Genomic DNA, 12,919 nt, shown 5'->3' on the forward strand with positions numbered 1-12,919 from the left:
AGACCATGAACACGCACACGCACACACACACACACACACACACACAAACACACAGAATAAATGTCGATGATCGTCATGTGATGCAGCAGTTCAGTCAGCTGTGGCGTGGGAAGGCTGGCTGATGAAAAGAGGACACACACACACACACACACACATATCACACTGAGTCACTTTTAAACGATCCACCACCTTTCTCCTTTAGATTCTCTTATGCACCACTGAAACTATCTCAGTACATGACCATACACTCTTTTTTCTTTCTCTCTCTCTCTCTTAAAAGCAGGCGTGTTGTTCCTATAGTAATTTTAGCCTCATTATCTCAAAGTAACAGCTGCAACTACTTAGTAACTAATAGTTATTTTTTTTATTTTGCAATCAATTGAATGTCTTCTTAATTAGACAGACGGTCCAGGTTGTATATAAATACTGTGAAAGTACCAAAATGCTCAATACATGGAGAAATACACACAGTACATATTCACAAACTGTTCCTTTAAATGAGCCGTCAGGACGTCAGTAACGTTGCGATTTCACAGCTAAACAGTCACGGCCCTTCAGTTAGTTACATTTCTTTCTTCTTTTCGAACAAGTTTCCTTCCAAATGTACAGCACATTTTTAACAGAATTCCCAGAAAATCATCCAAACAAAATGTGAGTGAACTCTTGTTCCCATCCACCCGTGCTGTGTGAATTTGAGTTGATTCACTGATGGAGATAAACAGCTGGTGGAGCTGATTCTCCTGAACCTGCTTCTGACCTGAACCAAGAAACCAAAACTGGACCTTCACAGCTCTTTGAAGAATGTGAAGCTCAATCAGACACACACACACACACACACACACACACACAAGCTACATCAAGCCTATGATTTGAATTTTCTCCACAGATTTTCTTCCCAGCTTGACTTTGTCTGATCCTGTTATATTACATACACTGTGTGTGTGTGTTTGTGTGTTCAGATGGAACATTTTGCCCCACTTTGTTTGTTAGTGTTTGTATCTGGATTATGTAGGCGTGTAAAGGTACATGGCAGCTTGCCCGTAAATGTGTCTATTGTATCTTTGCACGGACATATTTGACTTTCACCAGATGCTGGATCAGATTGGGATCTGGGGAGTTTGTAGCCCAGGTCAACACCTTGGACTCTTTGTCGTGGGAGGCCCCTGCCACTGGGGGTGCGCTTCATCTAGAACAATGTTTAGTGTGGTAGGTGTCAAAGTAAGATGATGATGAATGAGATGAATGTCGGGACCCAAGGTTTTCCCAGCAGAACATTATATTGTTACGAGATGATCAATGTTATTCACTTCATCTATCAGCGTTGTGACTGATCGATGTATGTTCTTTTTTGTCTGAGAGCTTATTCAGACAAAAAACAAAAACTGCTGACTCTGTGCTTAATGCACATATATAATAATCTCACACTCATTTTTAGCCTGACTTTAATATTTGGACATTATTTCTAGTGTTTCTACAGGTTCTCATTCTGCTCTAGTTACATTTGACTTGATTTGATCCAGAGTTAAGAGATACGAGATATATATCAATAAAAATAATAATCTTGAGTAATGCTCTATCAGTAGCATATTGTGGTTTTACAGCTCAAATTCACGTGAAACAATCAGGGGAACATGAGTCAGAGGGATACTAATAAACAGTATAAACAAACTTTCATAGATGACTAAAAGATAAATTTAACTATGACTCCATGGATACTGGGGAAAGAAATCTGGATGATCACTAAGCAGCAACAGAGAATTAAAACAAAACCCTCCGGACAGATAATTCTTTTCAGACGGAGCAGAAATGTCAAACTGAACGGATCAATTTAACAATCAGTCAGCAGCTCCGAGGCCTGGAGGTTTGTTTTGGAAAGTTTCAGTGTTGCCGTTCAGAACCAGGACAGATAACACACACACACACACACACACACACACACACACACCCAACGCCTTGGCAGTGATCTTCCTCTGATTTTCTCATCACCATAGACCTTTCATGCTGAATTGTAAACTGTTTGTTTTTTCAATGATCTGATGTAAACTGTGCTCACTACATGAGCTGTGTGTTTTTTCCTTCTATCAGCATGTCAGTAACTAATATCATGAATCTCATTACAATTTACCACAACTGAAATCTGTCAGCCTCCACACAAACATATTTCGCTGACATCATCTCTGAAGAAAGATAAAAAGTCAATTGCATTCTAATGTGTAAAATAAGTGTGCCATTTGATATGCAGTGTCTTTCTCTGCTATGAAAGCAGCAGGGGTTGCCTTGATCTCCACAGGACATGTGAGCGAGGCCTGGTCTATTTTTGTCTGCAATATTCAGTGATGCACTTCATTTGTTATCGACTCTGCCTTTATGTATAAACAGTAAAAGAAGGGGCCAGAATCACAAAGCAAGTTCAGCTTAGTCTGGCTTCTCACTGTCATAAAGCTTTATATCCACTGGGTTTTCATCTGCAGCTGTGAGTGTACTCATGTGAAAGAGGAGGACTTGTGAATTACAAGCAGTTTAGTTTTAGTGCATAAAACCAGATAGCAGGAGTGGTCAGTAAGTCATAGCCTGAGACAGTAGACCTTGCTACAAAATTAAGAATGAAAAAGAGGAATCTTCAGTAGGGACAACAATGGCTAAATAACATGTCTGTAGGACTCAAATAGAGTTAGCACTCATGCTTTTATTGGTTTAGTTTAGGCTACTCTGGTACTTAAAATGGTTATAGTGGAACTGAAAGTGCTGTAAACAAAGTTACCAACACACAGAAAGGAACAGATATGTGTTGAATGACCTGGCCTGTGTGCACCTGTTCTAAACCACACATGAACAAAGTGTAAAACAAAATGATCACGTTTGTGAATTGTATTTGGTCTGTGGAGTGACGTTAAAATACATGTGATTAAAATGAGATGAGATGAAAAAAAGAAATGCTTCTGGTTGGCATTAGATGTGTAGATGTGATAGTTTAGCGGGAGAGATGGCAGAGGGGGTCAGATGCTGCTGGACATCTGACAAGTTCCTGACCCTACAGTTCACATAACACACACACACACAAACCCAAACCCTGTCTACTGTTCAGAACAATGTGTCAGTACAGCAGACACTCCCTCTGCTCTATAACTGTAACTCCTCCTCCGACCTCTTCCCCTGAGGGCTGATGGGAACTGGAATTGAGACATGGTGCTGTTTTTTTTTTTTTTTTTTCTTGGTCCAAAGCTTCTGTCGCCTCAGTCTTTTTTTATCTCTGCTGATGGTTGTTGACTCAGCGTTACAGCAGAGCAGCCACATAAGCAGACAGAAAGCAACACAAACAAGTAAACAGACAAACCAACAGCCACATAAACAGACAGCAACCCAAACAAATAAACAGGCAGGGAGGTAGATGCACCAACACACAGACAAACAAACAGATAGAGAGACAAACAAACAGGTAGACATATAAATAGACAACAACATAAACACACAAACAAATCACCAGCCACACAAACAGACTTTCTTTTTTGAGTAATTAATACAGTGGTTTTCAAACTGTCATGCATCCCTGACTCCATATGATCTGATTTAACACTTACATTTTCAAAAATCTTCTGATTTGATATTTGATATTGGAAACCCAGCTGACAGGGGGATTTTAATCGGCTCAGGTACACTAGTTGAATTTTAAGTCGCCAACCAATTTGTGAAGATGCAGATTTACAGCAAGTGCACTGATGTTCAACAGTGGGAGGAAGGAGGAAAGGATGAGGGAGAGAGGGGGGTGACACTCCACAGGCTGGAGAGTACTGATGTGAGCAGAGAAGGAAAAACAAATCTCTTGATTGAGAGAAGTTTGTTAGATTGTCTGGTTTTCATTAACTGACTGAGTGTGTGTGTGTGTGTGTGTGTGTACAAAATCAGTAAATAAGCCAGTCTGGCTCCAGTTGTTTTTGAGCATCCAGCATTTTAAGATGAAGACAAAGAGACAAAACACACCCCACATCTATCAACAGGTCAACAACTGCAGGTATCATTACAGATAATAGACTCAGTTACTCAGTTTTGAACAGCACATCACTATGATCCATAAATAATCTCACAGTCCCACATCTGTAAACCTTTAAAATCCAGGAGAAAATGGAGAAGAACTTGCTTTAGCAGGAGTTTGGTTCCTTCTGCAATAACAGAAGGAACAAAGATCAACACTCATTTATGTGAAGGCGTATGGGCTGAACAGGCAGCGGCATGAACATACAATATATGCGCAGATTTGACTGAGTGTATATTTCATGTACACAGTTTATTATAGATCACAATTAATGAACAACCTTAAAAACAGATTTATATGAATCTGATGAGTGGGTGTCAAAGGACAAAGAGATAGAGAGAAGACAGATTTCTCAACATGTTGATGGAGAAGGATAATTGAGCTTTTATTCCTCCGCTCACTTCACCAGCTTGTCTGGGATTTGAACCAGCACCTTTCAGATCTCTGTTTTTACAGTGCTGATGTAAAATATAGTGGGATAGTTTCATTTTTCGTTTTCATCCAGATACTTGTTGAACAAATCCTCCATTTGTTTATGATAAAGTGTTCAGTGTTAGGACCCCAAAGCAGAGAAGCACATTAACAAGTGAGTGGGAACAGAAGTTTCTTTAATAATGAAGCAAACCAAAGCCAGAACAAAAAGCAGACAGGTGAGGCAGGGAGCTGGCTGGCAGGAGGAAGTCTTAAGCAGCAGAACACAGGACAATCTTGCCACTGGAAACACTGAGGAAACTGCATGCAGAACAAGAGCAAGGAATACTCTGGCAGCGAGCAGGAGTGAAGGCCGGGCTTATAAGGTGGAGGGAAATGGACTGAGTGAAAACAGGTGTGCCTCAGCAGCCAACAGGAGGAGCCAGCCACACCCCCTGCCACACACAAGCTCTGCAAAAGAACAGAAAAGGGAGGGGGAACAGAGAGAGCACAAAAAGAAAAACACAACACAAAGACAAACTAAGCCAAACCATAACATTCAGTCAAGCAGTGGGAAAAAAGGATACCCTGTTATCCTCCCTCAGCTGATCCTTTAGTAAATCTTCTCCTGTCCTTTAGACCATAAGCCACAAGTTTGGCAAACACAGCCTCAGTTTGAGATGATTTCATCAACAAAGACCATGAGAACCACTGTAATGAGAGAATGCACTGATAGAGCCAATAAGGAATGATAATATACATGAGCTGTGGAAACTTTAATTATATCCAGAGTGATTCAGACACAGCTGTAATTACAGTATGAGAGTAATCTGGGTCAGCTGCATATAGAAAAGGTACACAGTGTAATTGTATTACATAATTAAAATAGAAATGGATTCCTGCCAGCTGTAAGCCAGCACTGATCCACTTTATATCCAGTTCAGATTTTCTATTTCTGTTCCACATACTTGCTGTAAATAATGCTGCATGTTGAGAAACACAGGAAATGTTGCAACTCTGAAGCATTCACATAGTATCCACAGTATTCACAGGGAGTTACCCTCGTCTTTAGAATTCTAATGACAAAATAAAGTGAAATTTAGCCAAAATGTTGTAATTTGATCATGTTATACATGTGTGGCGAGTCAATTAGCAGCATCCAGCATTTTTCGAGAGTCCAGCTTGCCCCTGTGCAACACCCACCCCTTCAAACATTTTCATCTTGACACCAAATAGGCAAAATTAGGGATGCACTGATACCGATACCAGCATCGGGTATCTGTCCGATACCCTGTTCCTGTACTCGTACTCGTATTCATAAAAGTGTCCCGATACCACTTTACGGCAGCGTGACGTTCAGTTGGGCAGTCAGGTGCTAATTAGAGCAAGGAGGAGCAATGTCGGTGGGTGTGGAGGTATTTCAAAGTGGATGATGCTAACAAAAGTAATACCCCTCTTTTATCTCTTATCTCTTCCTCTGGAGTCAGCTGTCTAGATTTTCTTTATTTCTAATAGCTGTGCGCAGTGCTTTCATTCATGGAGAATAATGAATTAAGGCCATTTCATACTTCTGTAGGTATAGCATAGCCTAAGCTGTAGCCTGACATGCACCTCCCCAGAAATGAACAGAACAATGACTTATGTGAAAATTGTTCAATAACCAAAACCTCACTTTGACCACACTTTAACTGAGACTCATCTCCAAATTAAAAAAGGTAATGTGACTGTGTTACCATATTTTAATGATGAATACATAACACACAGCGTTCACAGCCATGTTTCTACACACGCTCATTAAATAATCTCATGGGACTGCTGGTTGGAGAAATGGCTGTAATTAGAAAAACGACCTTCCAGTAAAGTCACAGAGATAATTTACATGTGGAGCTCTCACTTCTCAGTAGTCTGTTAATTAACCTGTAGCTCATTACATAGAAACAATGAGCTTATAGATGAGTTCCATGAAATTCACATTTAAATGAACTTCTTTTACTCTCAGATTTGGCCTTTTTTATGTATTGCATTTGATAAAGTTACCAAGGACTTCCACATAATGTTGCATTTGCGTAGCTTCAGTACAGAAATTTCAGTGTGAGCGCTGACTTTCTAACCTCAACATTCAAGAGTGCAGGTTTGGTTTTAGTGGTGGGGAACAAAACAGAAAAGAAAATTAAGTAAAGTGTGGGTGATGATGAAGATGATGATGCGTAAATTCCTGTATTACTACTACAATAACTCCACTTGAGTTGAATGACTCAACTTGAATCAACTGAAAATAGTAGCCAATTACTTTCTTAACCCTAACCCTAACAAAGCACAGAAACAGAAAGAGAGAAATGACAATTGATTAAACAAATAAAAGTTTGAGCTCTTGATAATTCACACTACACATTTTAATCTGCCTTTCTGTGATTTTCATGCTCACACTGTACAAGTTAGTCACCTGGCCACAACATGCAGCTCAAACTCAACATGAATCTGGAACCTACTGCCTACTGCAACTCCTGTGGCAATTCCAGTAAGGTTTAGTCAAACAAACTGACCATGTCCTTAAATAATGAAAATAAGGAGTTGCAGGTGGAAGATACAGGCAGCCTGATGTGTTCTGTTGTGAAGTTCGGTTTTATATCACAGAACAGTCTAGGTCTGACTACATTTAGCTACAACATGTAAAATGCTATACTGCTAATATTAAAACAAACTCACCACAGTTTATAAAGGATATACTGACAGCAGCCATGTGGGAAATCTGACCATGAAAATACTGAAGTTCCAGACAGGTACAGACAATTTCTGACCTGCCAGAAAACCGACCTGTCATCCAAATGTCAAATTGATCATTCAGGCGATTAAACGTTACATCTTACATTAGTTGGGGGTGATCAATCCAGCGCTAAAGTTAAGCTTAAGGCAATTTAGATGGATTTCAACAGCTTGACAGTAGAGATTTAAGTGTTTAAGTAAGAGTGGGTGGGAAAACTAGGATTTTCCCCAGAGCAAATTATGCCTTTTCCAACAATATTTCATCAGCTTCATCAGACTTCTGTCACTCTGAGGTCACATGGTCGTTCACCTCGTCAGCCTGTCCTAGAGTCCTTAAGGACTCACATGATGTACTGAGGTGAGCCATTAAGCCGCAGTGACAGTCGACATTCATCCATCAGCATCGTCCTAGCTTCAGTGTTTCCTTCACTTTCCTTCAGTGCTGAAATGTCCTTGAATGTGACTGTGGCTGTGTGACCGCCTCTTTCTGAATCCACATTACCTAACAGAAAACATCATAACAGGTCAACAGGGGCGGTTAAAAATGGATTTTACTGTCTCAAGGGACTGGACCAGGGTATCTTTCAGTCCTCAGCAAATTACCTCTCTTGGTTTTAGAGTGAAAAGTACAATAAATACAACGTTACACAATGAAACGCCCAACGCAGAACACAGTAAAGCAATAAATCTACTCTTAAGTCTAGATAAATTGGACTTGCTTGGCAGATGTGATTGCTGTTGAAATGATCCATTCCTTGTTCCCTGAAGACAGAAGTTGTTTGCAAATCCATGGGCATAGATTGAGTATATTGCAAAACCATGGGAATAGATTGCAAATCTGTGTACACAGATTATGAATCCAAGAGCATGGTTCCTATAAATGATTAATTCTTGTCAAGGTGCTTTTGACGATATTCACATAAAAGTAGCTGACAGAAATAAGCACGGATTTAAATTTTACTTTGGCTGAAGCTTGACAAAGCCACTTAAAACTGCAGGATTTTAATAGAAACATGCAATTTTTTTCTGTTTCTTAGATCTAAATTTAAAGAAAGTTAACATTTAAAGGGAAAATGAGATGTTTAACAGCTTGAAGTAGAACAACAAAGTTTCCACAAATTTGCAGCAGCTTGAAAATTCATTTCAGTTATTGGAGATTTCCTGGATCTGAAAATACAGGCCAGGCAACTTGAGAGACCCAGAACTAAAACAGAAAAAAAATACACCACCATTGAGACCCAGAAGAAGAGAGAGGAGAAGCAGAGATGTGAGGATGGAGGCTGGGAGAAGCAGGCACACTGTTCTTAATTATCAGACAGATCTTCCCTGAGTCAAACACAGCAGTGGTGGGCGAAGCTGAAATGCCGAATCCTTAGTGACAGGCCACGCTGCTCTGCTGCTCTCGACGTGCCGGAGTTAATCTGGTGAGAGATTTGTGACCTTGCGGCAAAAAAAAAGAAATGAAAACACTCACTGCTGACGAGATAGAATACATTTTAATAATGAAGTTCCAGTCAGAAACACACAGGGCCACAGACTGTGGCTCTTGCCTTTATGTGTAGATATGCACCATGTGACTAACTGGATATTTTTTCCCACCTCATAGTACCATGAGTATAAATATTTTTTAGGAGGGAGATTTGAACCCCTAACTCTGGCAGTATTAGTGTCTTACTGTTCATTTCCAGTGCTTCATCACCTATTGCAGCAATCCACCTACAGTTTTGTGACCTACCTCTGTCTCTAATAAAACAGATTCAAGATTAAATTTTGGATTTATATATAGGATAGAAACTGAAGTAATTCCAAGTCCCAGAGGATGAGATGTACTTTTGGATACAAAGCTCTTGTTTCTCATTGTCGAGTTGAAGTGTATTCAACAGCAATTCCTCTAATGGCCAAACTATGACTTTAATATTTTAGATGAGCAATGCAACGTACACTATCTATGTGTGGAACACTATACTTATCTGGCGGCTAAGCAAGCTAAGCTAGCCATATGGCAAACATTGCCTTGGACTAATTTTGACCATTCGACTTGAATGCGTTCTTTGAATATGTGAAGTGTGTTAAAGCTAAAAAGGGAAATTTGCAGTGAAATCATGGGTCAAGAGGTTAAAATAACTGCAAGTACAATGTGCATACTTGTCTCTGACACAAACAAACTTTTGTGCATCCAAAATGACTGAACACTGAGACAAAGTGATGTGTGAGTTTCACTTATTAAAAATGACTGTCCTGCTGATTCACACTGTGAGGCTGCAGTTGGGTGGATGTGTGTCCTTGAACATGTTTGTTGCCTGCTGCATCAACTCTGCTGTCTGTTGTCACACACTGTGTCCTGTCACAACATGTCTGACTCCATCACTGTCAATTCGTCCTTCACAAGTTTTTTTTTTTTTTTTTTTTAATTTATTGCTGACTGTTGTCTGTGTCTCAGAGCCTTAACACACATTTAAACATCTAAGCCAAATCGCACCAGATGTGACTCCTGTGTGCAACATTTGATCTTGTTTCATGGGTCACTGCAGGAGACATGAAGCATCAACATCACACGAGTGTTTGCACAGAATCTGGTGTGTGTTAAACTATTTAATGCACAAGTGCTTTGGCTTGAGTTTAATCACCCTTGTCATGAACATTGTAAGCAAACTCTGTAACCATGGCAACATACTGAAACAACAGCGAGAAACATTTACATGACATGACTGTGGGTTTGGTGAATATGTATTCATTATTCTTCAATTAAGATAATACTGGGATAAAATGGAATAAAATAAAATAAAACCCAAGATAAAAACAGTAATAATAAGATTTGAGCTTCGGATTTTTCAGGCAGGGACTTCAGGGCTGAGGGCCCAAACCACTAAATGCTTTAAATGTGATCAGTAAAATCTTAGGATTGTTATAATCATGTCTTTGTTAAAAGCCAGTCGAAGATGTGAGATAGTTTTTTGGCTCAATCCTGGGCAGCATAATTAAAATTATCCATCCAAGTTGATATAAAAGCATGTATGATTAATTTCCATTCAGCCACCAGAGCATTATAGAGAAATGAAAAACCATTTCTTCATTGAGCTGGTTTTGAAGGAAGCCTTCCTATGCTTACTCTAAATCAATACTCCCAATAATGTAGCATATAGGGAGGAGGTTGGGGCAGTGGAAAGAGGTGCAGAAATAGCATAATAGAAGGACGTGTCAGGTTTTAATGGCTCTGCTGCTCACTTGAAAGTATTTCCACCATCCATTAGCTAAATCGCTAATCCTTTGAGGGTTATTGGGGGAGTTATTGACATCAGGTGAGAAGCAAGGTAAACAAGGTGTAAGAGTCAATTGACTCTGACTGGTTTCATACCTTCTACTGTTTAGCTCATGAAGCTGCAGGTCATAGGGATTGTTACCCCTTCAGTTCTTTGGTTTAAGACACCACAGTGACCTGAGGATATAAAATTATAGAGACAGACAGCTTAGAAAAGTAACAACAATAAAAAACAACAAACAAACTGATAACAATACACAACAGTATGCAGGCAGTGGTACCCACATACTTTAGGTTGTTCAGTGTACCTATAGGGATATGACAGTGTGCAAATTAAACCGGCTGCTCCTCCATCCTACATTACCACATATAAGTTGATACTTGAATCATTTTATGGGTAATAGTAAGGAAGAATTTCTGTCACCTGCCCAATCATTATGTAGTGACTGAGTAAATGAAGGGCAAATCAATTAGAAATATTCATAGATTTTACTCGACTAACATTTTACTCTCAGTCTAAACGGTCAATATAATTAGTTGAATAACTGTATTTTACACTTTTGCAAAGTGACTGTCATTAATTAGCTGCAGGCTGGATCCTGTGTAAATAAAAAAGGTTTTAACACAGGAAACTGTGAGTAAATTTGTGATTCATGAGTCTTCACAGGGAGTTCATGAAGACGGAGGAGGGACTGGTAGACTGGGAGTGCACTGGTATGCCAGGGTCCATAGAGTTTTTAAATATTTTTATTAAACAGGCTGATCCTCTGACTGACCTCCATCTCTAATTATGTATGCCTGATATTTCTGATGGCAGCAGGAGTAATTTATGCCGTTAACATGGCAACAGGGAGACAGGATGAAGTGATCTGAGACATGGCAGAGAGTGGGAGCTCAGAGCAGGTTAATTAGAAACAGTGATGCACAAGACGTGGAGATATTAGTCTTTCAAAAGGAATTAATGCCAGTAGTTAGTGATTAGTGGAGTCTGTGGATGTGACACTTTTTCACTGTGTGGAATAATAATGTCATTGATATGAAGGACTTTTTAATCTCTCCGTTTACTTTAATGTTACTTCAGCAAATTCTTTAAAACACCGATCAGTCTTCCATGGCAGCAGGTTTAAGCTTTAAACCTAAACTGCACCTGGGTTTCTTCTTCCTCTGAAAGACGTGTGAAATGTGAAAAGTGAATGAATTCCTGCATAAAAAAACCACTGATGTGAAGAACTGAACTGGTGTTAATCATCCTCATTATACAACAGCAGAGTATGTCCTTATATGCGGTGTGTGTAACCTTCACACGTCAGAAACGTGTGTAAATCCTTCAGGATAGGAACAAATATTACATCAGCCGAGGTAATTCCTGGACTTTCTTTTTTTATGGACTTCAGTAATTTTGATCAAGATTTTCGACACACTGAGTCTCCAGTGAAACCTTTCCTTTTAGACACTACATTCAATAATTCATTTAATCATTCCTACATTCATACATTTTATCTCCCTACATGACACAGTACAGTATCATGTAGATAGTAAAGTATCCATTGGATTTTAATGATCTCATGACCTTGTAGATTTTACCAACCCTGTCTCCTAGGAATTATGTCTACATACAACTAAACTGTTTTCCCAGCTATGTTGTGGTGGAAACATGATCACCGGCTGGATTATGTTCAGAGGCAATGTTTTTAAATGAAGGAAGCTACACAGCAGTGGAGTTACCAGGGGATATCAGGCTGGATGGTGAATGTCTAAAGTGCACAACTCTGTCTCAACTCTGACACTAGAGACCAGGGTTGTCTGAATACCTATGTTTAGTCAAAGTTTAACAATGCTTTAGTCACTACAAATGGATATTGTACTGAAAGAGATATTTTGGTTGAAAGCAAATTCACTGAATTTCCTTCAATATGTATTTGCTGTTGCAGATGTGTTGTGTTTAAACGTAAATTCAAGGTGATAGGGTCACCGGATGCATCGTACAGCAAAAAGAAATAGTCAAACAAAGTTGGCAAAATCTGATTTCAGTCAGAGGAGGTGTTGGTTTTACTAAAGGATTATGATCCGAGCAGTAAAACAACCTGCACGATCGGCACATTTACATCTCATTGTGTTTTGTCTTCCAGGTGGCGATGGTGCCCAAGGCCCCGTACCCCTTCCCCACGGTGGATGTTCCCGACCACGCTCACTACACCATCGGCTCCGTCATCCTCGCCATTGGCATCACTGGCATGGTCGGCAACTTCCTCGTCATTTACGCCTTCAGCAGGTAGGACAGCTTCCTGAAACACCTGCTGCTAATTTTCATTTTCATATGCAATTTTTTTGTGGTTTCAAACTTTGATTATGTTTCTGTATGCAGAAACTGCTACTGCTACTGATCAGCAGTTTTGAGCCAAAAAGTCTTCCACAGTCTTTCTCTGTAATGTTTTTAAAATGATGACAGTCTGTTT

The 12,919-nt window shown here is 39.6% G+C and overlaps 1 protein-coding gene across 1 annotated transcript in view; it reads left to right on the plus strand.

The window, feature by feature from the left end:
* opn4a (opsin 4a (melanopsin)) overlaps positions 1–12,919 on the plus strand; it is a 38,437-nt gene that overhangs the window by 10,873 nt on the left and 14,645 nt on the right. The window contains exon 2 of the mRNA XM_018660734.2: positions 12,593–12,735. Within this exon, the coding sequence (XP_018516250.1) occupies positions 12,593–12,735 (143 nt within the window). The remainder of the gene's footprint in view (positions 1–12,592; positions 12,736–12,919) is intronic.

This window comes from Lates calcarifer, linkage group LG16_LG22 (assembly GCF_001640805.2).
Source record: "Lates calcarifer isolate ASB-BC8 linkage group LG16_LG22, TLL_Latcal_v3, whole genome shotgun sequence".
Taxonomy (NCBI): domain Eukaryota; kingdom Metazoa; phylum Chordata; class Actinopteri; family Centropomidae; genus Lates; species Lates calcarifer.